Source organism: Piliocolobus tephrosceles, chromosome 1, assembly GCF_002776525.5.
Source record: "Piliocolobus tephrosceles isolate RC106 chromosome 1, ASM277652v3, whole genome shotgun sequence".
NCBI lineage: Eukaryota > Metazoa > Chordata > Mammalia > Primates > Cercopithecidae > Piliocolobus > Piliocolobus tephrosceles.
Window position 1 is genome coordinate 165,532,796 of NC_045434.1, and position 27,993 is coordinate 165,560,788.

The window sequence follows — 27,993 nt, forward strand, 5'->3', positions numbered from 1 at the left end:
GGACAGTATTACATCTGCCTGAAGACTGTCAGATATACAATATTTGTAAAGAGTAGATGAGAAATAAATTTATAAAAACCCCAATAATAAATAATCTTGCCATAATTTATCATCTATATATGTAAATATCCAGATCAATACCTACTTTGACAGGAGCAATAAGAAACATTCATGTGTTGAACAACGATTTAATGAAGGCCTACTCAAGTAAGTAGCTGTACTAATTACATTACACTGCTGGTTGTCCCCCAATATCTTCTGCATCTTTCTTTCTTTCTCCCATACATGAAACTCCCAAATTACAACTGAGTACATGGCTACCCAGCGTACACCCTGCTTCTTAGCCTCTCTAGTAACTATTAATAGATGTGGCCACATGAATATGTTCCAGCCAATAAGATATAAAGCAGAAATATCCCTAACAACTTCTTCCTCATCCCTTCCTTCGTCCTGAAGCCTGGAATATCAAAGTCACCATTTTGCACCTCGAGACCAGACTTAAGAAGGGGAGAGCAACAAGAAAGAGAAAACCATATTTTTGACACCATCAGACATCACAACAGTTTACATCACCTGCTCAGACTTTTACAAGACAGCAAAATACTTCCATTTGTTTAAGCCACTCTTATTTTGGATATTTTTGTCATTCAAGGCTGAATCTAAATAATACACTATTTAGAATATTTTAAAACTCAAAAGGTTTGGAATCTACTTCAAGTTTCCACTTTTGCTGAATAATCATATATGAATTGATGGAAATGAATTATAATTTACAGTCCACACAATTTTTTGGATTAAAAAGTTAAAGAGCTCTACAAAATTCTCACCCATTAGTGGGTTCATTTTGTTTTTCCTAAATTTTAGCCAAAATATACAAAATACTCTCTAAAGCTATGGAATTTTAAGTGGGGAAAAATCCATACTCACCCAAACTATGCCTTTTATATTTTACGTTTGATAAGGTGAAGAGTTGTCACACAGAAGGAATTAAACTGATTTACGTTGTTTGTTCCAGAAGGCAGAACTGGGAATAGTCAACAGACTCTCCTTCAACTAACACACTTGTCTGATTTCATGAAGACTCCCCTAAACTTCCTTTTCACCACTCTGGTCTATACTGAAAATTTCATTTTTTAAAGGTAACTACTATATACTGAATATACTTTTTTTCCACCAGATGTATAACACAAACATTTACTTGATTCTCAGTTCATCTCTCAATGCTAGATGGGAGGGGGGGTCAGAGGATAAATCCCTTGTGTCTCTGCCTATTGTTAGGAACACAGATGCTTGCAATAATAAGCCAGGAAACGGGGCTGGTTAAAAATTTGCAGAGAGGTTAAGAATTTGCCCATAGTCACTCAGCTAGTAGGTGAGTGACCACGGTAGATCCCATTAGGCAAGACTGGGATTTAAACCCAAGCAGCATGTCCCCAAAATCAGCATTTTTTTTTTTTTTTTTTTTTTGAGACAGTCTGTCACCTAGGCTGGAGTGCAGTGGTACAATCTCAGTTCACTACAACCTCTGCCTCCTGGGTTCAAGTGATTCTCCTGCCTCAGTCTCCCGAGTAGCTGGAATTACAGGTGCGCATCACCACACCTGGCTACTTTTTGTATTTTTAGTAGAGACAGGGTTTCACCATGTTGGCCAGGCTGGTCTGGAACTCCTGACCTCAGGTGATCTGCCTTCCTTGGCCTCCCAAAGTGCTGGCATTACAGGCGTGAGCCTAGCCAAAATCAGCACTCTTAATGCATTATCCAGTATTCAAACAGAGGAAGCTCAGCCATTTATCAGGATTATCATAAGATAAATTCCTGCATTAAGTAACAGGTTGAAGTAGATCAAGGCTAATTCCCCTTCCCACTCTAAGACTTTTCTAATGATACCCCTAAGGATCATTCCCCATTGAAGGGTATAAAGCTTTTAAGCCACTCCTGCCTCTTGATGATTTTGGTTGCCACTTTCTGGATGCTTTCCAGTTTTGACACATTTTTCTTTATATACAAGACACAGAACTTCACACAGCTGTGTTATACAGGTACAAATACACACTTGTTTTACACAAAGATTATAAGCTTTCAAATTTCCAATATCACTCCCATATGAAGTCCAGCATTTTTTACCACAGGCAAGACTCTATAGTTTCATAAGGCATAGTTTGGAACACTTCTGTATCTGTACATCATCTCATAGTAATTCATATCAAATACATCCTCATTCTATTTTAATATATTATATAGTTTAGGATATTATCATATCTAGTAAAACAAAAGGAACAATTAAAAGATAATTATTTTGGGCCTAAATTATAATCCATTTTTCTGCTAGGATCAAACAAAGAAAAGAGTTGCCAAAATGTAAAGGCTATGGAAATAATGCATAATTTGAACTAATCCAAAGAAAATGAAGCTTCAGTCCACAAAAAGAATCTAAGTACTTAATTTCACATGCTCCACTGGACAAGGTGCTGTAGGTGGTATTTCTTACACCCTAAAGAGTCCCCGACTGGTGTACAAAATTTGTTTTTAAGCTACTTTTTTGGTGCTTGAAAAGTTTTTTTTCTCTTTGGAATGAATCATGGCAATCAATAGTGCTCCAGGAAGTTATTAGCCTATATAATAAGTAAAATCAAGTCTATCATTGTATTTTATCTAAATAAATAAAATCAAGCCTACCATTGTATTGCCATAGTTGCAAAAGTTTCTTAGAATTTTTGGGACATATTTGAGGTGGTCTGACTTAAAATTTAGACTAAAAAAAAATGTGCACTAAATCCTTCAGGAGGGTCTCCAAGTGAAGGCACAAGAGAGACTACTAAGAAATGGACATCATCCTTCAGGGTGTCTACAGCAGGCAATTTATAATACAGATTTGTAGCAGGGGTTATTTAGTGACAGTTAATTATTCTTTCTCACAAATCTGTGAGGAATACCTAGCAGGTGTGTATCTGTATGTATATTTACATGTTTAACATTTTATATACATTGTTTCATTTTAAGCTTTTAATGACTCTATGAGGAAATTTTGTAGATGTGGAAAGTAAGACTTAGAGAAATTTAAACTGACTAGTATTGGACAGAATCAGTATTTAAATCCAGATCTATCTGATTCTAAAGCCTATATTCTTAATGATTATACTATAATGCAATCTACGGTTACGCAACGAAAGATTTAACTCATCATGTCTAAAATAATGCTATCATATTAAAAGTATTATAGAATTTATTAATACACACCATATGTAATAATAATTTGGGTTTAGGAGAAATGACACTTAGAATTCCAAGTTTAGATGCTAGAGACATAGCTTTCCAGTTAGAGTGGCATTTTTGGCTACCAGTTACAATGTTCCCCTCATGACCCTAAACAGTCTGAGGGCCAGACCTTTAAATTGACCCTGAGTTTAAGAAGTGGGGGGAAAACAGTTGGGAGCAAGAATGAATGAAATGAGGAATGAGCATGGATAAGTTTTGGCTCTGATGGAAGGGCTGTGTATCAGTCCTCAGTCAGCTCCACTACCTTATTTTCTGTAGACCTCAGAATTAGAAACACTTCTTTCCACTAATTACTTTTGACCAAAGTGTCCATACGTTATGAAATACTTTAGTAGTAAGAAAGATTAGTCTTCTGTATACCCTCTAATTACAGGTAAGGCAAGCTGACTGAAATGAAAAGCAAGGGGAAGATTCAAGAATTTTTCTACGATGGTTTTGGACAGAAGCTCTGGAAGTCAGGACAAATTATGGTACCACACAGAATGGAGGCTCCACTGATACTGGGAAACTGAAACTCATTCTATACTCATAGCATGTTATGCACCTAATCGGAAAATTGGAGTAAGAAGGTAATCAGAATGGTTCACTATTAAAGGACTTCATATAGTGTTATAGGTATACACATAGCATTTATGTAATACATATATATGTCTCTGCCTGTCTTTCCTGTATCATCATTCACCATTCCCTCACCTCAAACGTTATACTTCAGTCATTTAGAACTATTTGGAACTTCCCATAAAGACTGTGCTTTCTCTCATTTTCAGAGCCAACACATGCCCAGTTTATGATAAGCATTTAGCAAATTTCAGTTGAATTGTATTCAGTGGAATAAATGCCATTAAATATGTGAACCATTTAAATTCCCATTCACCAAATCTCCAATGCATCACATCTATGTCTCATTTGTCTTTCAAAATTCAGCTAAAGTACCATCTTTCAGTAAGCATTCCCTAACTAGCACCCCATTCCCCAACTCATTCCACCAACTCGACAGTTTGATTAAGTGATGTTCTAGTGTAATCCCACAGCTCCTCTTCCTGGCAGCTCTTAACATCAAGTGCTGTAATTACCTACTTTGCTGCTGTTGTTACTGATCTCCTTTACAGTGGCCAGCTCCTTCAAACAGGGTCTGTGTCTCATTTATCGGCATCTGGCACAGTACCTAACACATAACTAACACTCAGTAACTACTTATTTACTGTTTGGAAAAAAAAAATGCATGACTAACTCTAATATTTGGGATGCATGAATATATGATATAGGCTTATAGGCTTCATATCTACTAGTATTGCTGCTTTAGAATACGAGGCGTAAGTAAGTTCAGTGTGCTAATCACTCTCATATCTGAGCAAACTAACAAATACCTATCAAAAGAGAGTTATTATCTATATATTCCAAGTCCTAAGGAATTCTATGTAGTACTTCATTCCAGAAGCTTCTAAATATGGAAAAGAATCAAAAGAAAAAATAATAACCATCAGCACCAGAACTACAATTTACTCAAGGTCTAGCATTACAAAAGAAGGTATATGTCTCACAGGAAAACAGATTTAGAAAGGAGGAGATCTAGATGGTCAATAAACACGAAAAGGTGCTCAATATCATGGGTCATCAGAGAAAAGTAAATTAAGACCATAATGCAATACAATACCATAATATACCCACCAGAACAGCATAATAAAAAAGACAGACAATGCCATGTATTAGTCAAGATATAGAGCAACTGGAACTTTTATGTGTAGCTGGAGGGAATGTAAATTAGTGTAAACACTTGGGAAAACAATAAATTGATGCAAAATTCATAACTACTAAAACTGAACATGTATATACTCTATGACTCAGTGATTCTACTCCCAAGTATTATAACCAATGGAAATGCATAAATTAAAAGTACTCAAGTACTTTGAGTTATTTACAAGAAGTTTTCAATGCTGCTAATCTATGCACTTAAACTTTAGGTAGCAAAGATCTAACAAATGGAAAGAAAAGTACTCTCACGTTGTACTTTAGAAAGGAACTAGTTAGGCTGGGTGCAGTGGCTCACGCCTGTAATCCCAACACTTTGGGAGGCCGAGGTGGGTGGATCACTTAAGGTCTGGAGTTTGAGACCAGCATGGCAAACATGGTGAAACCCTGTCTCTACTAAAAATACAAAACTACCTGGGTGTGGTGGTGGGTGCCTGTAATCCCAGCTACTTGGGAGGCTGAGGCAGGAGAATCGTCTGAACCTGGGAGGTGGAGGTTGCAGTGAGCCAAGATTGTGCCACTGTACTCCAGCCTGGAGGACAGAGCAAGACTCTGTCTCAAAAAAAAAAAAAAAAAAAAAAAAAAAAAGAAAAAAAAGAAAAAAGAAAGGAACTAGCTAGAGTGGGTATCCAAGGCAGGAAAGACCAGACAATTCTGGGGCCTAAAAGATAAAGCAATTGAGGAAAAGTAGTTATGGTATCATTAGAAAATAGGTAATTCTGAAAGGCAGATAGTAATAATGGTAACGTGTGCCTCATACTTAGCAAGCTGTGTGAGTGTGTGTGTGTGTGTGTATACACACATAGATATGCACACATGCGTTTGTATGTATAGATGTGCATTAAGCACTTTATATATTTTTTTAATTTAAACTCTACAAGAGTTCTTGTAGAAGAGAAAACCCAGGCTCACAGAGTTTAAGAAACTAACCAAAATGCACATAAGCAGTCAATTCTGGAGCTGTGATTCAAAGCTGTATCTTGCTATCTCCAAAGCAATTCTCAAGGGTAAAAAGTTTGCTCTCTATGTATTTCCTAGAGTCCTGAACAGTCCTATTGCTACTGTTAAAAATACACCAGAAACTGCACACACAAAGATGCATGTAAAAAAAGATAAAAATATTTTAAGTTAAAAATAATTTATTAAATATAAACAAGTAAATATTAGACCAGAAACAACATTTGAACTAAAAAGAAAAATATTTTTAAAAATTCAAAAAATTCATGGAAATGCATATTATGAAAAAAACTATGCATGGATATCAAAAAACTTTTGCACCAAAATAAACAATTACATGTCTGAACAGGATCTACTTTGAGGCACTAAGAAGGATAAGACATCAGTTTGAAAAGAGTCCCTATTAAAGCAACATGAATTCTGCTAATGTTAAAGCAAAACAAACATCAAATTTCTATCAAAGCTTTAATGGAAGTATGATGAAATCACTGAGACCTTATGAAAAGTTTATGGGAACAATGACTCAAAGAAATCAGCAGTTTACAAATGGGTAATTTGTTTTAAGAAAGGACAAGAAGAGTTTTTTGTTTTGTGTTGAGGCAGGGTCTCACTCTGTTGCCCAGGCTGGAAGGCAGTGATGCAATCACTGCTCTCTGCAACCCTGACCTTCTGTGTCAAGTGGTTCTCCCATTTCAGCCTCCAGAGAAACTGTAACGACAGGCGTGCACCATTATGCTCAGCTAATTTTTAATTTTTTGTAGAGACAGGGTCTTGCTATGTTGCCAAGGCTGGTCTCAAACTCCTGGGCTCAAGCGATCTTCCTGCCTCCGCCTCTTAAAAGTGCTGGGATTACAGAGGTGAGCCACCATGCCTGGCTGACAAGATGATTTTGAAGATGAAGCCCATAGCAGCAGACCACCCTCATTGATTTGTAGGAAAAAAAAATTAATCTTGTTCATGCCTTAATTGAAAAGGACCAGCAGAAATGATAGCCAATATCACAGACATCTCAATCGATTCAGTTTGACACAACTCTGGCTAAAAAATTACCATTGAGTAAATGCTCCACTCAATGGGTGTCAAAACTGTTGCACTCAGATCAGCTGCAGACAAGAGCAGAGCTCTCAATGGAAATTTTAAATAGGTAGCATCAATATCCTGAAGCATTTCTTCGAAGAGTTGTAACAGGAGATAAAGCATGGCTTTTCCAATATGATCCTGAAGACAAGGCACAGTCCAGACAATAGCTACCAAGAGGTGGAAGTGGTCCAGTTAAAGCACAGTGGACTGATGAAGAGCAAAGGTGGGCTAGGTACAGTGGCTCACACCTGTAAATCCAAACACTTTGGGAGACTGGGGCAAGAGGATCGCTTGAGTCTAGAAGGACAAGAACAGCCTGGCAACACAGTAAGACTCTGTCTCTTCAAAACTATTGTTTAAAATTAGCCAAGTGTGGTGGCACAGGCCTACAGTCTCAGCTACTCAGAAGGCTGAGACAGGAGGATCACTTGAGTTCCAGGCTTCAGTGAGCTATGATTGCATCACTGCATTCCAGCCTCGGTGACACAAAGACCTTGTCTCTTAAAAAACAACTAACAAACAAACAAAAAACAGAGTAAAGTTCATGGCAACAGTTTTTTGGGATCTTCTGGCATTTTGTTTATTGACTCTCTGGATGGCCAAGGAACAACAACATCTGATTATGAGAGTGTTTTGGGAAAGTTAGCAAAAACTTTAGCAGAAAAACTCCCAGGAAAGCTTTATCAAAGTCCTTCTCCACCATGACAATGCTCCTGCTCATTCCTCTCATCAAACAAGGACAATTTGCATGAATTTTCAAGGAAAATCATTAGGCATCCACCTTACAGTTCTGACTTGGCTCCTTCTGACTTTTTTTTGTTTCCATATATATATACACCTTTAAACAAACCCATTTTCCTTTTTTTTTTTTTTTTTGAGTCGGAGTCTGGCTCTGTCTCCCAGGCTGGAGTGCAGTGGCATGATCTCGGCTCACTGCAAGCTCCGCCTCCCAGGTTCACGCCATTCTCCTGCTTCAGCCTCCCAAGTAGCTGGGACTACAGGTGCCCACCACCACACCCGGCTAATTTTTTGTATTTATAGTAGAGACAGGGTTTCACCATGTTAGCCAGGATGGTCTCTATCTCCTGACCTCGTGATCTGCCCGCCTCGGCCTCCCAAAGTGCTGGGATTACAGGTGCGAGCCACCATGCCCGGCCCCATTTTCTTTTAGTTATTCATGTAAAAAAGACTGCACTGACATGGTTGAAATCTCAGGACCGTAAATTCTTTAGGAATGGATTCAATGGCTGCTATAATTGCTTACAAAAGTATCTTGACCTTGATGGCGTTTATGCTAAAAAATAAAGTTGGCCGTGCATGGTGGCTCATGCTGGCAATCAATCCTCGCACTTTGGGAGGCCAAGGCAGGAGGATCACATGAGCTCAGGAGTTTAAGACCAGCGTGGGCAACATAGTGAGACCTCATCTGTATTTAATTTTTCTAAGAAATCATCTCTATTGAAAAATTTGAAATTAAAATTAAAAATTAAAACTATTTCTATTTTTAATCTTTTAATTCCATTTTTCATTTTTATCTTTTAATTCCATTTTTCCACAAATTTTTTGAAGTGCTGTCATATCTTTTTCTCAAAGATATATAGTCCCAAATATAATTTGATGGTCCTTTTTTTAATCAAAAGCTAAACTGCAGAAAAAAAGAGCTTCTTCCTAAATTCAAGTTCTCATAAATCTTTCATCTTAAGAAGACACTTTCTAAATTATTTTGAATAACAAATGACTATATGTAAGACAAGCTTGCCCAACAAATGTATCAATCTTTATCACATGGGAGAAAACTTTAGATGGAATCAGTAACAACAAAAAAGATACTTATCAAGGGTATGGTAATATGATAATTATCCCTGAAGAATGATTTCACACTTACAAATGTAGAATATCATTTTAAAGTCTCTTAAAGATTACTTTAATAATTAGTATACTAAGTAGTTACACCACAGTGAAGCTTATAACTCAAAAAGACAAGTGAAAAAAAAAAACCTGTGATTGTTAACATTACATTAGCAGGTACCTGTTACAGGATTGTACATGGATTCAAAAGTACTGGATCTCAAACAACTTAAATAACAATAAATATGGTATTCTAGAAAGCCATGGCAGATAACTGAAAAAATACTCCTAGTAATGACAAGAATCTGAAATGTGAGAGTAGAAAAAAACATTTCTAAAATAATATTTACATATATGGTTTTGAATTCACATTTTTCTAAAATAATAAAAATGGAAAAAAGATATGTATAGGAATGTGTAAAATAGCATTAATCATAACAAACAAGATGTAAAAACTACCAAATTTCCACTAGTAATAGAATGGACAGATAATAATATAGTCTTAATGTAATACTATATAGCAATGAGAATGAATTACAACTACATGCAATGACATGGATAGATCTCATAATCATATGTAAAGAAGCCAGATACAGTAGAATTCTGTCTCTATAAAGTTCAAAAAAAGGTGAAACTATTCATGGATAGTAGTTCCCACTGGTGGGGTGGAGGATGGAAACAAGGGGATATGGGACACAAGGGGACTTCTAGGATACTGGTCATTTTCCATGTCTTTATCTAACTCGTGGTACATGGGTGTGTTCAGTTTGTGAAAATTTATTGAGGATTTATGTAAAAGATGCCAGTACACTTTTGTATATGGAGTACAATAAAACAGTTAAGAACATTTGGAGGACACTATATACCTAAGCTGTGACGAGCCAAGAGATCACACATGTATCAGCCAGTTGGGCCTCATGGGGTGGTCAGCAACCTTTACTCATTCGTGTCAAGAGCCATAACTCTGGTGATCAGCAGCGTTATATAATGCACATATGTCCTGACCCCTACCATCCCCAGACTCCTGCCAAAACAACACAGTGCTCCTTTCTTCTTTGCCCATGGCGAAACAAAACAATTTCATTGCTCTTCTCCAAATTTCCTTTCCCTGAAAATCCTTTAAAGTTCTCTAAAGGATGGTTCTGACAAGGAAGCAAGAGACTTCCTTTATTTTCAACTTATTAAACAAATATCATATTTATTAAATAGCACTTTATATACATATTTAATTCCCAAAACTCCTACAAGGTAAATATTATTATGCCCTATTTACAAGTGAGCAAACTGGAAATTAGAAATCAGTGAGTGACAGGATGGTGTGTCTGCCTCTAACGCCCAAGCTCAAAATTCACACAATTTTACCCTTCAATAATCAGGTTTCCTTGATTACAGCGTATCAAGGGTGCTCACTTGCATGCTTAAGAGGATAAGCATTATCTCTAGCATTAGATTTGAGAAATGAGGTCACAGTGAAGGAATAGAGTCTGGCAGTGATAGGCTAAGGAGGGAGGGACAATGCATGAAAATAATCAAGTATGGAGAATTGCTGTGTTCAGTTAGAGAGTAAGGCTGGGGTAGGGCTGTAGCCTTTGTATGGATGAGATATACTAAGGTTATTCATCAAGAGGTGCTGGAAAATCAAGAAAATAACACATGAACTGAAAGTCTTAAGAGTCTCTAAATTCCCTAATAAAATATGTAAAATGAACTTAAATTTTATTGAGAATGAACTTGTACATCCTTGAAGACGTTTTTCTCCTAATTATTCTTACCCCATTAGTCTCCACATTCATTTGCTCATTCATTCATTCAACAAATATGTTCTGAGTGTCTGATGTGTACTAGGCATTGCCTTGAATTGTGAAAATAAATGGAACTTGCCTTCTGGTGGAGAACACAAACAATAAACAAATATATAACATTATAGTTGTGCTTGGTGTGCTAGAAGACAAAAATAAGGAAATTTTCTAATAGAAGAAACATAGTGATGTAATGATGATACATGAAGAAAGCAGAGTGACAAGGTGACAGGAAAATGGGCTATTTTAAACAGATCAGGAAAGACCTACAGAAATGATTTTTTTTAGTAAAGACTTGCTCTATACCTAACTTCTTTAATTACATGATATGCTGTATTCTACTTTATTTATTTGTTTAGAGACAGGGTCTCTCTTTGTCACACAAGCTGGAATGCAGTAGGATGCTCACAGCTCACTGTAGCCTCAACCTCCCAGGCCTAAGCGATCCTCTCGCCTCAGTTCCCCAAGTCGCTGGGACTACAGACACATGCCACCAGGCCTGGATAATTTTTGTGTTTCTTCTTGAGACATGGTTTCACCATGTTGCCCAGGCTGGTTCAAGGAATCCACCCACCTCAGCCTCCCAAAGTGTTGGGATTACAGGAGTGAGATATGACACCTCTGCTTCATTTTTAAGTAAGTGTTTATACTGGCTTTAGATTGTAACTTTAAAATATTTATTTAAAACTTGAATTTGTGCAGCAGCAACAGAAAGAAAAATAAATAAAATATTTAATACCTTTTTTTTTTTTTTTGAGACAGAGTCTCGTTCTGTCACCCAGGCTAGAGTGCAGTAGCATGGTCTCAGCTCACTGAAACCTCTTCTTCCCAGATTCAAGTGATTCTCCTGCCTCAGCCTCCCAAGTAACTGGGACTACAGACATGCACCACCACGCTCAGCTCATTTTTTGTATTTTTAGTAGAGACAGGGTTTTGCCATCTTGGCCAGGCTGGTTTTGAATGCATGGCCTCTCATGTGATTCACCTGCCTCAGCCTCTCAAAGTGCTGGGATTGCAGGCATGAGCCACCACGCCCAGCCAATAAAATACTTCTTTAAAATTTAAGTTAATCTATGATTCCATAGGAAAATCAACTTTATTTTTACGTGATCATTTAAGATTAAAAAATAGAGTCAAGGAAACAGTTTACAGTCAAGCTGATTACAGGATTACATGCCTGTAATCCAAGCACTTTAGGAGGGCTAGGCAAGAGGATCGCTTGAAGCCAAGAGATTGAGACCAGCCTTGACAACACAGGAAGACCCCGTCTCTACAAAAAGAAAAATTTTTTTTAAAAAATTAAAAATTAGTCGGGCACGGTGGCACTCACCTGTAGTCCCAGCTACTCAGGAAGAGGAGGCAGGAGTGGTGTGATGGAGCATACCTGGAGTCCCAGCTACTGTGGAGGCTGAAGTACAAGAATTGCTTGAGCCCAGGAGGCAGAGGTTGCAGTGAGCCGAGATCATGCCATTGCACTCCAGCCTGGGGGACAGAGGAAGCCTCTGTCTCCAAAAAAAAAAAAGAGGAGGCAGGAGGATCACGGAGGATCACTTGAGCCCAGGAGTTCGAGATTACAGTGAACTATGATTGCACCACTATACTCCAGCCTGGGTGACAAAGTGAGACCCAGACTCCAAAAAAAAAAAAAAGGGAAAAGGAAAAAAAAAAAACGTTTACCAGTGTAAATTCTTTAACACTGTTGGAGAATGTATTAGCATTCAGTAGACTCTGCCAGGAACACTTATCCATGCCCTCTCTTACGTCTTTCCAACTCTGGTCCTTATGTGTCTATTTTCTTTTTGTCGCTCTTATTCCACATGTTTCATCTCCTTCTTATTCATCCTCCTTTATTTTCCTGTCTTCAAACAATTCCCCTTCCATTCTCATTAACCTCTCCTGAATGTTTTCTTGTTGACTACATAATTTTACAGTCCATAAAATTTCTTTTTAAAGTAGAGTTGTGGAATGATTTAGAATTCTCTCCAAAACAAAACAAGAAACATGACCTGTGTTTTTTTCTCTAGAGTCCTCAGGTTTCATTTTAATGGCTACCCCAGATCTTACAACATGCATCCTTTACTTACTTCAGTCTAATAAAAATTTGCGTTTTTACATTTCCCAAACAAAGTAAGGACTTTAGAACCCTATAACTCTTTTTCTCATACCTTTTCTGTTCTTACATTTCATTCCTACATATATATTTAATCTTGCAAGATATTATTTTGTATAGTCAGTATCTATCTAATCACCCACATACTTAGACTTTCCAATGTTCTTCATTTCTTTTCGCATTTCTTCCTTCCACCTGGGATCACTTTCTGTCATCCTGAAGAATTCCCTTTGGTGTTCCCTTTACTATATGTCTTCTGTTGACAAACTGTCTCAATTTATGCTTGCATAAAAATGCATTTTGCCTTCATTCATTCATTCGTTTTGAGACAGAGTCTCACTCTGTCACCCAGGCTGGAGTTCGTTTGTTTGTTTGTTTGTTTAGAGACAGAGTCTCGCTCTGTCACCCAGGCTGGAGTGCAGTGGTGCGATCTCAGCTCACTGCAACCACCGCCTCCCGGGTTCAAGCAATTCTCCTGCCTTAGCCTCCTGAGCAGCTGGATTACAGATGTGTGCCACCAAACCTGGCCAATTTTTGTATTTTTAGTAGAGACGGTGTTTCACCATGTTGGCCAGGCTGGTCTCAAACTCCTGACCTCAGGTGATCCCCGCCTTGACCTCCCAAAGTGCTGGGATTACAGGCATGAGCCACCGCGCCCAGCTTGCCTTTATTTTTGAAGAACATTTTTGCTGGGCACAAAATTATAGGCTGGCAGTTTGTTTCTTTTACTTCTTTGAGGGTAAAAAAAAATTCCATTCCATTTTTTCCTTGTTTACATTGTTTTAGTTGAGAAGTCAACTTATTATTGTCCCTTTGAAGATAATACACTTTTTTCCCCCCTCTGGCTGCTTTTAAGATATTCTCAACATTTTTTCCCCCATTTCTGCAAGGACACATACAGTCTACACCAGCATGGAAACTCAAGAAAAGGGAATTGGTTTAGGCCAGTTGCACAATGATATCTCTAGAATGGTTTTCTCATATTTATTCTGCTTGGAAATTCTGAATCTGTGGCTTGAGGCATTTTATCAGTTTTAGAATACTTTCTGCCATTATCTCCTCAAATGCTGCCTCTGCCCCATTCGCTTTGTCCTCTTCTTCTGGAATTGTGTATTACCTACTGTGTATGACCATCAGTGGTCTTGAATTCAAGATGACATTCATACCCCAGGATACAACAGGTGGTAATGTTACATCAGTTTTACTTAGCTTTTTATGAGAACTTAGGACAGAAACACAGAATGTCAGGCTGGCATAATCAAAAACATCTTCATCAGAAGTCCTTAAAATATTCAGTTGCTACTTCCATGCCTCCTCATCACACAGGGGTACATGAAGTTGTGAAGGCCATATGAGTGGATACAGTATACTCCAGCATATACAAGCCTCAAACAAGAAATACTTCATATAATAAGCTCATTCTTGTAGCTTCTAAGCCTCCCACCAGGAGGTGCTTAAGTGTGAAGAGATACCTTAAAAGGAAAATGGAGGTCTGTTTCCCTGTAAGTTTCATGCTGGCAGAAATGGTGAATAATGTAGTCTCTTGGGAGTATAACATGTCCATTTGTAGTCCTCCCAGTCCAAATGCAGTTAACCAATCACAGGTCATTTTTACAATAAATATTGTTGTTTGGCAACAGAACTGATAAATCACATTTATCTTAGTCTATGTCCAGAGAAACTATATTAAAAGAAGGTAAACCTGAGGTTATCGTTTTACAGAAAAAATAAATGGAGGCTTGCAATTAACTTTTTCTATATGGGTTCCAATAATACATGTATTAGACTTTTTGCTGTGTTCTCACATGTGTCTTATACTTTCTTTCCATCCTTTTATCTCTCTGTCCTTCAGTCTGGATATTTTCTTCTGACCCATCATCTAATTCACGAATCCTCTCTTCAATGGAATCTAATCTGCTATTCATCATCTAAAGGATAATTCAATTATTGTATTTTTCAGTCCTAGAATTTCCTTTATTTTTTATAGATTCCAGTCCTCTGCTAATATTCTCCACTTTAAACAAAAGTATCAGTTATTTTAAATTCTGTGTCTGATATCTTTACTCTCTGCAGCTCCTACAAACCTGTTTCTATTATCCTCACCCTGTCTCTTGGAATGCTGAACATTGTGTGTGAAAATCTATGGATGCTCTGACAGTTTTATTTTACCCCAGAGAAGAAAGATAAGAGGCAGATCCATCTGGGATTAAGCTTATTCTAAGCAGGATATCCGTCTTCAGAGGGTTGCAACCAAAACCCAACTGTTTATCAGACTCCCCTTGATAAACTGTGAACTCCAACTGTTGTCTCCCAAGACTCAAACTCTGCTTAGTTCTTCTGCCTTTTAGTCACTTCACATAGTCTGGATATTTGTCCTATCCAAATCTCACACTGAAATTTAATCTCCGGTGTTGGAGATGGGACCTATTGGGAGACGTCTGGGTCATAGGAGAAGATCCCTCATGAACAGATGAACCCTGGTAAAAATATTTTGCTTAAAATCCAGTATGACTAAACACAGCAAATACTTAATACATATTGATTGTATTATTCTATTAATTAAGGCTGGAAAAACTGAAATCAATTATGGAATACCATATAGTTCCAACTTACACTCAAACACATTAAAAAAAAAAAAAAAAAAGAAAGAGCTGGGCATGGTAGCTCATGTCTATAATCTCAGCATTCTGGGAGGCCAGTGTAGGTGGATCACTTGAGCACAGGAGCTTCAGACTACCCTGAACAATATAGTGAGACCCTGCCTCTACCAAAAATATATATATAATATATATAATGTACAGTGAGAAACAGTAAATTTTTAAAAATAAAATGAAAATAACTTATAATTATCATATTGCCCAAGTAAAACAAGCATTTAGAAAAAAAAACTATGGTATATTTTAAAATTTTAGATCTATTATTTTATGACAGTCAGTTTTAACTTACCTTATAATTCATTTATAATTTAGAAACTGAGATGTTGAATAAGAACATACTGTTCTTGTTTTAATAGTATATATAATCTGAAGAAAAATGATTCTGAAAAAATGAAGTATATTAATAATATACTAACATTCAGAGTAAGAGACACATAGTAAGATTTTATAAATTATCTTTAATCATATAAAAGGTTGTTTAAAAAGATCTAGTGGCAGATTAAAAAGAGAATTATGAATACTTTAAAAACAAAGGTACCACCCAAAGAAATACATAAAATTTATCAGAGGCAAACACTGCCAAACATAAGACACCACTTAAGCAAGAATACTGTTCCCTTGAAGGGGTGAAGAAGCCTTCTATTATTAGCAGAGATAACTGCCTGAAATTCTTTCCTTAATAACACCACACTAAAAATAAAAAGGTTAATCATATTTCAAAATAAACACATTGCTTTTCATATGCATTTCAATCACTTCAATAACAGATAAAAATAAAAACCTGATTTAAGGTTTACATTTCTCTTATATTTGCAGCTGATGAATATACTAGGTAGATTTGCTGTCATTTTTATAACATATTTAATGTTTTAAGGGTCCTATGCCAGCTACTTACTCATTATTTCTTAAAGGATTTGAGATTAGATCTTCCTGCTAGGTCAAATTAAATTATCTGCCTGGCTTCAAAAATTATTAATACTTCCTCTACAAAATATTTTCCTTATCATTGAGGAAACCACAGGAATCTCAGAAGAATAAATGGGGTGGTATTATTATTACAAAGCAGTACCAAATGCTTTCAAGAAAGCTAACATGGACCACAAGGTAAGTGGACATTTTGGGATGCTTTTATAAAAAGAAGCAAGATAAAGCAGGGTTGTGTCAGCATGAAAAAGGGAGACAGTTCATGGAACTGAGGTAATTACCTCAATGTATGATCGACCTACAAAATTCTTTCTAATTTATATAGGTATGTTAAGAGAAAGTTTGGTAGAAAAGCATTTTTAGCTCAGAGTGTATTATCTGTATTGAAAATATATGTATAGCCTCATTTTGGTTCTACTACAAGTGGACTATAACTTTAAAATGACCCATTCATACTAAATGCCATCTGCTGCCCACACTTAGCCCCTTCCCAGCTTATGCCTCTTTCTTCCAAGAGTTTCTATGATGGATACCATGGGATCTGGAATACATACATACATATATATGTATACAAAATACATATAATCTGTTTGTGTATATGTCTTCCAAGTGATGTACAGGAGAGGGTGAAAAGTGAGCAGCTTCTGGAGAATTAGAGGTTCCTGAACATATTCATTTGCAGAAAGAAGACCCGAGTAAAACAAGACAGGAGGTAGTGAATTCTTCCCTCTCTCTCATCAATAAATTTCTGGTCTCAGAACCAGATCACAGATTATTCTCATAGTTCAGCTAATTGTGGGTTTAAGTACATAATGGTGTCTACATACACAAAAGTACATAAGTACTTCTGAGTGCTTTTTCATCTACATACATTTTCTCATGTACTTCTCACAACACTAGAAGAGAACATATGGTATTATTCCCTTTTTTAGATTGAGTTTGACCACATGGCTGGTTTATGACAAAACAAAGGTTCCACCCCAGGTCTTCTAAGTCCAACATACTACAGAGAGTATATATACTATATCATGTTGCCTTTGTGGACATACTCTGAAACTAGCTACCATTTATAACACTGTTTCCTATTTAAAATACCCTTTGAAAGTCAAGCAACTGATTACACCAAATGAACGAAATCCATTCAGATATTAAGGACACAATTCAAAAATCATATAAATTATATATATATATATATATGATTTTATATATATATATGATTATATATATATATATCAGCAAAAGAAACCTGAATAGCACATAATTCATTTACCTAATTGTTTGAGAGAATAATTCAACTGATTTTAATTCAATCACTAATCTAGTATTTGAGAAGAAACATAGTTTCATTATTTGGAACCAATATTTAACACTTGTTTAGAATTTGAATAATTTCAAAAGTAAAATCAATTTACTGTGAATGTGTGTACATTCACTTTTATTTCACTATTACTTCCATTTCATTCTTATTCATCTTCCATATTTGGGATAAAACAAATTACATGACTTAGTCATATAGGATATTGCTTTTAATATAAACATTAATAAGTATCATAAAGCATAGATGAAGTAGTCATTAAGAACTTTCTTCAACCTAGGCAACCACAAAACAGGGGCAGATTACTACAGCTCTATCTCAATGTTGGTGTGAGAACTGAAGGCATTCCAACGGAAAGTAAGTACTTCCTAACATAGGGTGCAGAACTTACCTACAATTACCATGTATCTCACCATCCCCACAACAGTGTCATCTATCTGTATAGCATTTTATCTTTTCCAAAGCCATTTTATGTACCTCGACTCATTTGATCTTCATAACTATTCCAGAAAGTAGGCAGGCCAAGTATGATCATTGCCATATTACGAAGGAGGAAACAAAGGCTCAGCATCTAATAGTTTTTCCCAAAGGTCAGATAACTAGTAGTAGAAATGGAATTAAATTCCAGAGCTAATACCTTCTTATACCAATGTTTTCTTCTAGAACATCAAATCATTTGTACAAGTTTTCTTTAGTTTGGTTACTAAAGGTTACTGGCAATTGTTAGTCAAGATTACTTTTATATCAGTAAACACAATCACTAGCATTTCTAAGAAACATGGGTTAAAACTGGTAGAATTCGGCACATTTATAATAAGAAAGATTGAGGCATCAAATTAAATGTTGGAAAAATAAAAACGAAAATTTTAATCATCTATACATGGCATTTCAAAAACGTTATTTATCTCTAAATATGGACTAAAAGACATTTAAACCTTATTTTCTCAATTCTGATAAATATGAGCAGACATAGAAAATTATATCCTTGTAGGTTTGAAACTCAGAACATACTAGGCATTTTGACTTTATCGTCCACACAGCAGAGACTTTGCAGTCTGAGAACCCTGAATTTGATTGCTAGCTCTACCAGTTAATAGCACTGGAACCCTGGACAAGTTACTTAAAGTATCTGTTTCTCAATTTCTTCATTTGTTAAATGGAGATAATACCAAACTTTGAGGATTACTCTGGGGAATAAAAAACATCAAGTGCGTATATAGTATGGTTATTAGAATATAGTAACAACTTAATCAAATTGTACCTTTTATCACTGAAGTGTTGCAAATATGTTACCTTTTCCCCTGTTCTACATTACATCTACATTTCAGATTCAGGAATTCAAATTTTCATTAACCAGGATGAATAATTACATACATCCATTTTGAGGAGTTAAATCTTTTAAAAATCAGTTTAATGATAGCATTGTAAAGGACCTCACAGATTCGCTATTCCAGTGTTATCCTTTAGGAGGGGAAGAAAACAAGGACCAGGGAGCTTAAATTGGTCAGGGCTTCCACACTAGCACACAAGTCAAAAACAAATCCTAGTAAAGGACCAAAATACCACAGACATAACTTTTAGTTCCGTCAATTGATGGGACAGTTGTGTGAAATTTGATTTATCATTTAGGACTTGATATTTACATTTCAAAATTTCATTTTTTTTTTTTTTTTTTTTTTGGTTTGGTTTGGTTTATCCTTCCTGCTATCTCAAAAACAAGTGGGGAATTAGTAAAATACTTACTTAATTTCTTGAAAGCAGTCTGTAGGCCACTCACGTAACTATTTGAAAAACAGAAAGGGTAACTTCTTGGTGAGACTTTGCTGACAAGAAAGAACCTAAGTATCCCTTGGTGTAAAATTCCAATGAAGACTAATTATTTCATAAACCACATATGGGTAAATGTATTTCTGGAGTAAAATGTTGAAAAAAATTTGTTTAAATCATAAACCACATATATACTACTCCTCATCTTGAAAATGCAGGCTTCTTTTAAAATAAATAATTGGCATTATAATTTTTTTTCTTCAACCAGTCTTTATATAACACAAACAACAGAACCATTCTTCTAGAATTTCTATCACCTTTAGAGAAGTTAAATAAGAGATGAACAAGTCTAATTACAAGAGCTCTCTAACAGTTCTACCCTACCCAGAGTGAGAACCTAAACAGTCAATATAGAGGAAAATTTTTAATAGATAAAAAGCATTACTTTTAAACTCTGCCAGCCCATATAATCTGTTTCCAAAAACAGTCCCCCAGCAATTTAATAATACAACAGACTAATGAAGGAGAAAATTTTAAACATTTTAAATAAGGCTTTATTAACAAATACAAAGATTTCCATATACTTTTAAAAAACAAATTAAAACTACTGCTATTAAAACTATTCCATTTTCAATTTTTGCTTTTTATACCTAACTTTGGTCCATAAATTGATATATCAACAACTGAAGTTAAAATTTCTTTATTTCCTTCTTTTATTTTTTTTAAGATGGAGTGTCGCTCTGTCACCCAGGCTGTAGTGCAGTGGCACGATCTCGGTCCACTGCAACTTCTGCCTCCCAGGTGCAAGTGATTCTCCTGCCTCAGCTTCCCAAGTAGCTGGGATTACAGGTGCACACCACCACAGCAGGCTAATTTTTGTATTTTTAGTAGAGACGAGGTTTCACCATGTTAGGCAGATTGGTCTCAAACTCCTGACCTCAAGTGATCCACCCACCTCAGCCTCCCAAAGTGCTGCGATTACAGGCGTGAGCCACCATGCCTGGCTTAAAATTTCTAAATATGTAATTAGCATAACACTCAAAGTTGGTCATGGTAGGACACACTTGTAATCCCAACACTGTGAGGCTGAGGCAGATAGATTGCTTAAGGCCAGAAGTTTGAGACCAGCCTGGCCAACACAGTCCCTAAAAAAAACTAATTCATAAACAAATAAATAAGAAAAAGAAAAAAAGTCAAGAGAGAAAGCACATAAGATGTTCCTTGCTTCTCCATTTTCATGTTTTTATAACCATTTATCTATCTATCTATCTATCTATCTATCTATCTATCTATCTATCTATCAATCAATCAATCAATCAAAGACAGGGTCTCCCTATGCGCCCAGGCTGGTCTTGAACTCCTGGGCTCAAGGGATCCTCCTGCCTCGGTCTCCCAACATGCTACGATTACAGGCATGGACCACCACACCTGGCCAATCTTTTAAAATTAAATCATCTATTAGCTTTTTTAGTAGAAATTCATTTTGCAATGTCTAAAATCTACAACAATTAAACATGTACCTGCTTTCAACAAAAACTGCTGGGACAATTGGTTATCCACTTGCAAAAAGTTAGTCTTACACCCTCATCTCACACCATACACAAGAATTAACTCAAAATAGATCACATAGTTAAATATAAGGGCTAAAATAATAAAATATTAATGAGAAAACATAAAAGAAAATCTTTGAGACTTGTGCTAGGCAAAGATTTTCTTGCCTATGACATCAAGAGCATAGTCCATAAAATAATTTTAAAAACTAATAAATTGGACCCCATGAAAACTCAAAACTTTATACTTCAAAAGACACAAGAAAATGAAAAGACACAACAGACTGGAAGAAAATATTTGCAAAATATATCCATTAAAGGATCTGTATCCACAATTTACAAAGAATCCTCATAACTCAACTTATAGGATGACAAGCAACCCAATTAGAAAATGAACAAGAGATATAAACAGACATTTCATCAATGAAAATACACAAATTACTAGTAATTACATGAGACAATGTTCAACATCATTAGTCCTTAGGGAAATGTAAAATTAATGCCTCAATGAGATACTATTTTGCACTCATTATAATGGCTGTAATAAATCAGGGAGACAATAACAAATGTTGGCAAAGATACTCAGAAAAGGGAACTTTCATACATTTTTGATGGGACTGTTATAAAATAGTGTGACCATTTAAAAGTGTGGCAGTTTCTCAAAAAGTAAAACATAAAACTATGATATGACTCAGCAATTTCAACTTCTAGGTACCTACCCAAGCTATGTGAAAACATGTCCACACAAAGACTTACATCTTACATGTGACTATTCGTAGTGCCGTTATTTATAATAGCTCAAAACTTGAAACCATGACCATCAACTGGTTTTATATAGAGAAAATGTGGCATATCCACACAATGGAATATTATTCAACTATAAAAAGGAACAAACTAATGACACATGCTCTGTCATGCATGAATCTCAAAAGCATTTTTAAAGAAGCTAGACACAAAAGATGACATATTCAATGATCACGTTTATGAAGAAGTGCCTAGAAAAAGCAAATTTATACAGGCAGAAAACAGATTAGTGATTTCCTGGGACTGAGGGTAGGAAACAGATTAACTGTGATGGGTATAAGGAATCTTACTGTGGTGTCCTCAAATGTCCTAAAACTGATCTATAATGATGGTTGCAACATTTGGCAAAATTAGTAAAAATCACTGAATCGTACACTTAGAACGGATGAATCTCATATATAAAATATACGTAAATAAAGCTGTTTTCTTTTCTTTCTTTTTTTTTTTTTTTTGAGATGGAGTCTTGCTCTGTCACCCAGGCTGGTGTGCAGTGACGCAATCTCGGCTCACTGCAACCTCTGCCTCCCAGGTTCAAGCGATTCTCCTGCCTTGGCCTCCTCAGTAGCTGGCATTACAGGTGCCTGCCACCACGCTCAGCTAATTTTTGTGTTTTTAGTAGAGACGGGGTTTCTCCATGTTGGCCAGGTTGGTCTCAAATTCCTGACCTCAACTGAACCGACTGCCTCAGCCTCCCAAAGTGCTGGGATTACAGGCATGAGCCACAGTTAAAAAAAAAAAAAAAAAAGACTTGTTTCACTTGTCCCTTGAAGAATTATATGAGTAACTGTAGATTGTAGCAGTTTCTATAATTTTTATTAAACAATTGTACTGATCATAATCTTGGATAAGAAACCACAGTATCACTTTTCAGAGGATCTAACACAGTGTTAGGAAAACTCCTTCAACTGGTTGTTCATTGGACAGAGGTTCTCCAGGAAAAGGATTTCTCAAAAATCAAAGTTCTTTCTGTTTATATTTTAAGAAGCCAGTGCCTGGAAACAATTCAAAAGTACACACAAGAGATTTAAGTTGTCTTTGACAATGGACTGATTGATCTGATGGGTATTCTACTCTACATTCAGATTACAGTATACAAACTTAAAAAGACAAGCAAAAACTTTTAACACAATTTGAAAGGACATAGGGTTAAGTTATAGAACTTTGAGAGTGTACATGTCCAAATGTCAAAGGCACTGTTTGCTTGAACAACTGTATAATGTTGTAACACAATAGTCCTTAGTAATGATACTAAATGACAAGTAACATTACAGGCTTACTGTATCCCTTACAATCCCTGGATCGTCCTGTATTCATCTTAAACACATTCTAACTACCCACTCTACTTATAAGGTCTTTCAAAAATAACCCAGGACTTCATAACCCTCACAGGACAGCAAAGAATTTTACAAACTTTTTAGGTCTTTGCAAAAATACCACCTTGTCTGACCACTTTATTGAAAACTGCCAACCTCACAAAACTATCTTCCTTTCCCTGCTTCATTTTTCTCAATAAAATTAAATATACCTTTTACATATATATTCTGATTACTGTCTGCCTTCCCCTACTAGAAAGCTCTACGAAAAGATTTGTTTTTTCCTTGCTGTATCCTCACTGCCTAGAACAGTGCCTACCATGCTGCAGGTGCTCAGAGTTTTTTGAACAAATGAATGGGTATTAAATATGTGCAAGAAAACAGGAGCTGATTCTTACCACAGGAATGAACAATGAGGCTCTTCTACTCATTCAACAGCCTTGACTTGGGGTTAAAATACGAATTTTACAAGGAAATAGAGACCTCAGAATAAAATTTCCAGACTGCCTACTCAGCATTTCTTCAGCGAAGAGAGAAAAAAAGCCAATGTTTCACTTATAATTCTGGATTTGCAACAAAGTATTTTTTAATAAACAGCTGTGTCTATTCTGGAGAGAAGGCAGGTTAATTAAATCCCATGTGACTAATTAACAAAAAAGAAAACAAATGAAAGCTCAATACTTAACTATTCTTACGAGTTAACTTAACTCTAATAAGGTACAACATTTCAAAAGCAGCCTGTTTTCCTACACCCGACATGGGATCCTATCTCCATGAAGACAGACCTTAGCAGAATATGCCTTAGCAGTCCTGACCTCCTCCTCAACCTCAATCCTCCAAACACCAAGGAAACTTTTTCTCTCCCTTACCCCAGAAGTCTTCCCATAGCCATTTTGCAAACACAACCACCTTCAGACCTCTCTGTTCTAATTAACCTCTGACCCAATCCAGCTGCATTCCCGCGTTTAACAACACCCCAGGAAGAAAGACTCACAACCTCTTGCCCCTGGAGCATCCCCCAAACAGTCACCCCCAACAACCGAGAGTCCTGGAACATGAAGGAATCTGGGGATGGCAAGGACCTCCCAGCAAGACCAGAATTGGAGGACATCTTAGACTTCACTCTGGTACTGCCATTTCTGTGTGACCTTGGGCTTGTTATTCCATCTCTAGGGGTCTTAGTTTTCTCACCTTTAGGGTGAGGACAACAAGTTCACCGACTCACACTCAGTCGATCTCTCCGACTCAATGAGATCCCATGTAAAGCACCTAACAGGGCACCCGGCACGAAACGGCGCCTCAGTCCTCAGCGTGGATGATCCCCGCCCTGAGCCTACAGGCTCAGAGCTGGGAGGCGCCTCGTGGATCGAGTCCCATCTCCCGGTTTTGCAGAGGAGGACACTGAGGTCCAGAGAAGACAGAAGTGCCTTGCTCCAACCTCCGGAAAGGCGGATGGGCGCGGGACCTGGAACCCAGGACGCCCGTCTTCAGCCCACACCCCCGCCCTCTTCCCTGGACCCTGCGGGACCCAGGCGCCGGTGCCAGGCGAGGCGGTGCGCGCCACCCTCCCGGGGCCCCAGCCCTGCGCGGCCTGGGGCCGCTCCACCTGCCGCCGAGCCCCGCGCCCGCCCGAGGCCCGGGGCTTCCGCCTCTCCACCCGGCCTCCCGCGAGCCAGGCAGCTCGCACAGCGGTCCGGAGCGCGTACTCAACTCTTCACTTTGCCGAAGGTGCCGACGCCCAGCGTGTCGCCCAGCACGTAGTGTCCGATCTTCACCCGCCCGTCGTGCTTCTGCTTCTCAGCCATCTTCGGCGCGCGCGGCCTCGCTCCGCCGCCTGCCGCTCCGCGCCGCCGCCGCTGCCGCCGCCTACCCACAGTGCAGCGGGCCCTGCGGGCGGAGGGGGCGGACCCCGAGCCGCGAGGGGCACGGGGCGGCGCGGGGTCCCGGGAGGGGGCGCTGGGCGCGCCGGGCCCAGGTGGGAAGCAACCGGCGAGCGGCGGACGGGGCGGGGCCGAGGGAGGGAGCGCGCGGCGCCCGCTGCCGGGAGTGAGAGGCTCCTGCGGCAGAGCCAGAGGCTGCGACCACGGGGGCCGGGGACGCGGGGCGCTGGGCGGGAGTGCGGGAGGGGCTGCGCCAGGTGCACCGGGTCCGAGTGAGGGACGGATGCGGCAGGTGCTGCGAAGTGGGGTGGGCGAGGGTCCCGAGGGAGCCAGGGGGCCCTTTCTGAGGAAAACCGAAGGGGGTGAAAATGGGGGGGTGAGACTGGGGCCGGTTTCTAGGGAATGGAAAGACGTGGAAGTCAAACTGGGAGAAGAGACGGGCCTCGGGTGTGGGGAGCGAGGGGCTGTAAAAGGGAAGAGGCGGGAGGGGAGACTGCGGGAAGGGCCCTGGTCAAAACGGCAGTGGCAGAAGCGCCTCTAGAAAGCCCCTCAGTTTCGTCTGAGGCTTTTGGATACAGGTCGCGGCACAGGGAGAAGGCATGCAGCTCTGTGCGCTCTTGAATTGTCCTCCTCTACTTATTCTGTAATTCCCAATTATTTTGTCCTGTAGATAGAAGAGACCCTCTCCGCCAGAGCTCTCAATTGTAACTAATTTGCCCACAGTTTTCCAAAAAATCTCAGTCACGGTATTTGCTCGAGTGTATTTTAGCACATGCTTATATAAATAAGTAGTTTTACCACGCGCTTATATAAACATATAGTACCGAAATGTGATACAGCTGTATAAGAGGGAAATGGGAAAGACGTGGAAAGGGAAACAACATTCTGCCCACAGAAAGTAAAATACGTGAGCGACAGAGGAATTGTGAAGGGCGAGGCCAATACAAGGCCACATATTAAAGGAAGAATAAATGTGATACAGAAGTGAAAAGAGTGGTAAGAGGAAATTAGAAGCATGATGCCTAGCTAGCGTGTTCAAAAACTGACCTCGCTACGCCCCCCCCCCCCCACAAAAAAAGAAAGAAGACTGGCAAAGAATTAGGTAATAAAGTGATTATCTCTGCCTCCCTTACTTCCCGCCCTTCCTTCCCTCCTTTCCTTCCTTCATATTGTCCCATTCTTTAATGTTGTTCTGTATTTCAGTGATTAGTTTATTTGCTTCTCACCACACACACAAAAAGATTCGTATACGTTTGTTAATTAGCTTGACATAGACATTCCACAATATGTATTTCAAAACATATACTTACTAAATATATACAATTTTTATTTGCCAAAGAAAAAATTTTAAAACTAAAAAAAAAATTGCTGTTTGGGGATAAGTAATTAAGGATTAGTCAGACATTTATAGCACTGCGTGCCAGTAGAGTTTCAAGGTCACATTCCTCAAACATGAAGTCTCTTGAACACTGTTTATATGTAAATTGAAATGTATTGATCAAAAAGAAGAGGACACAACAAAACTTTGTTTTCTGAGAAGTACTAAATATAGAAATTTCAAGCATTCATTCTCATCCAAACATCAAGACAATCTGATGAGAGATGATCACAGCTTATAAATTATAGATATCACAGCTGTTAAACAGAGGCTATTTTTGTTCATTCTTCAGATCATCTTTCTTGCTGACAAGAAGTAACATTTAGGAATCACTCTACCTAGCTGGCAATTTTGAGAAAATAGCCAGTTATTTTTGTGCTGAGCTTTCATCTGGTTAAGGATCATTCCTTCAGTATTCAAGTGAGTAAGAAAAACCCTATTCTGCTTTTGCCATATGAGATGTATATATCTTCTGCTCTAATATCCCGTTAAAAGGTGTTGAAAAGTCTTAGATTGCTTTCTTGAAGCTACATTAAGATGAACTGTAAATTGAGAATTTAAAGCATTTCATCCTGTCTTAACTATTTGTTATTAAATACTGTAAATTAAATTATTATATACTTCATAACTATGATTCTTACATAGTCATTGTGGACTACCTTGTAGTTTTGTTACTATCTGAAACATCTATGATACTTTGTTGATTAAGAAGTTCATTTAAACACAATTATCTCATTTAATTTTCTTAAAAGAAAGATTATGATTCCCATTTTATAGATGATAAAATTTAGTTTTTACCTTTCTGATTTTCCCAGGGCTAAACAGTGGCAGAGTCAGAACTTATACCCAGTTCTGACTTGTCCTTCAGTCTGCCTAATATACCGCAGCTGCCTATACAAAAAGAACGTATGGTGCTCTAAGAAAGTTAAAAATTGTCACAGTTGTGATTCCATTTTCATATTTTTATTATTTCTTGGGCAGTCCAATAATATATCCTACAAATTTGTAAGTATTTAAACTACTGTTTGTTGTTTTTCTGACTTCTATTTAGAGGAAAGGTTGAATGCTAAGTGGGTAAGAAGGACAACTCTTGGTGCAGCACTCAGCCCTCTGTTGTCCTGGACACTTCAGATAAGGTTCCATATTTGCCTCTTCCTACTCAGCAACAGAAAACCCGACAGTTAATCAGACTAGATCTCCTTAAGAGTCGTGTCCCTTGGAGGTCTCACCCCTAAAGATGTTCTGGTAAATGCAATGTTCCCATTTTATTATCTTCCAATGAAGGTTTCACACCACTATTGTTTAGTACCAGTTTCTAAGACCGGTGCCCCAGGGAGGTGTTCAGTTCTTAGCAGTGGTCCAACTATTACTGCTTTACCCTCCTACTTCTGAAACTTTGGGGTCATTTTACCTTCAAATATTCTAAAATAAATCCTAAATAGTACATTAATGCAAGATCACTAAACTAATATAGTATACTAGACACCATTGGTATTATCAGTAACCAATTCTTTCAAGTCTTTGCTCAGTCACCTTCTTGGTGAATCCTACCCTGGCCACCCTATTTAAGTTGCAGTGTCTTTTCT

The 27,993-nt window shown here is 37.8% G+C and overlaps 1 protein-coding gene and 1 long non-coding RNA gene across 3 annotated transcripts in view; one reads left to right on the top strand and one right to left on the bottom strand.

Moving 5' to 3' along the window:
• The window catches only part of PRKAA2 (protein kinase AMP-activated catalytic subunit alpha 2), a 62,641-nt gene extending 37,622 nt beyond the window's left edge, over positions 1–25,019 (bottom strand). Inside the window, exon 1 of one of the 2 annotated variants that reach the window (XM_023187742.1) lies at positions 24,861–25,019. In XM_023187742.1, the coding sequence (XP_023043510.1) occupies positions 24,861–24,954 (94 nt within the window). In that variant the 5' untranslated portion in view covers positions 24,955–25,019. The remainder of the gene's footprint in view (positions 1–24,860) is intronic. The other variant, XM_023187736.1, reaches the window with a different exon arrangement.
• A 4-nt stretch (positions 25,020–25,023) lies between these two features.
• The window catches only part of LOC111523284, an 18,680-nt gene continuing 15,710 nt past the window's right edge, over positions 25,024–27,993 (top strand). Inside the window, exons 1-2 of the long non-coding RNA XR_002725491.2 lie at positions 25,024–25,124; positions 26,700–26,827. This is a non-coding gene — a long non-coding RNA (uncharacterized LOC111523284). The remainder of the gene's footprint in view (positions 25,125–26,699; positions 26,828–27,993) is intronic.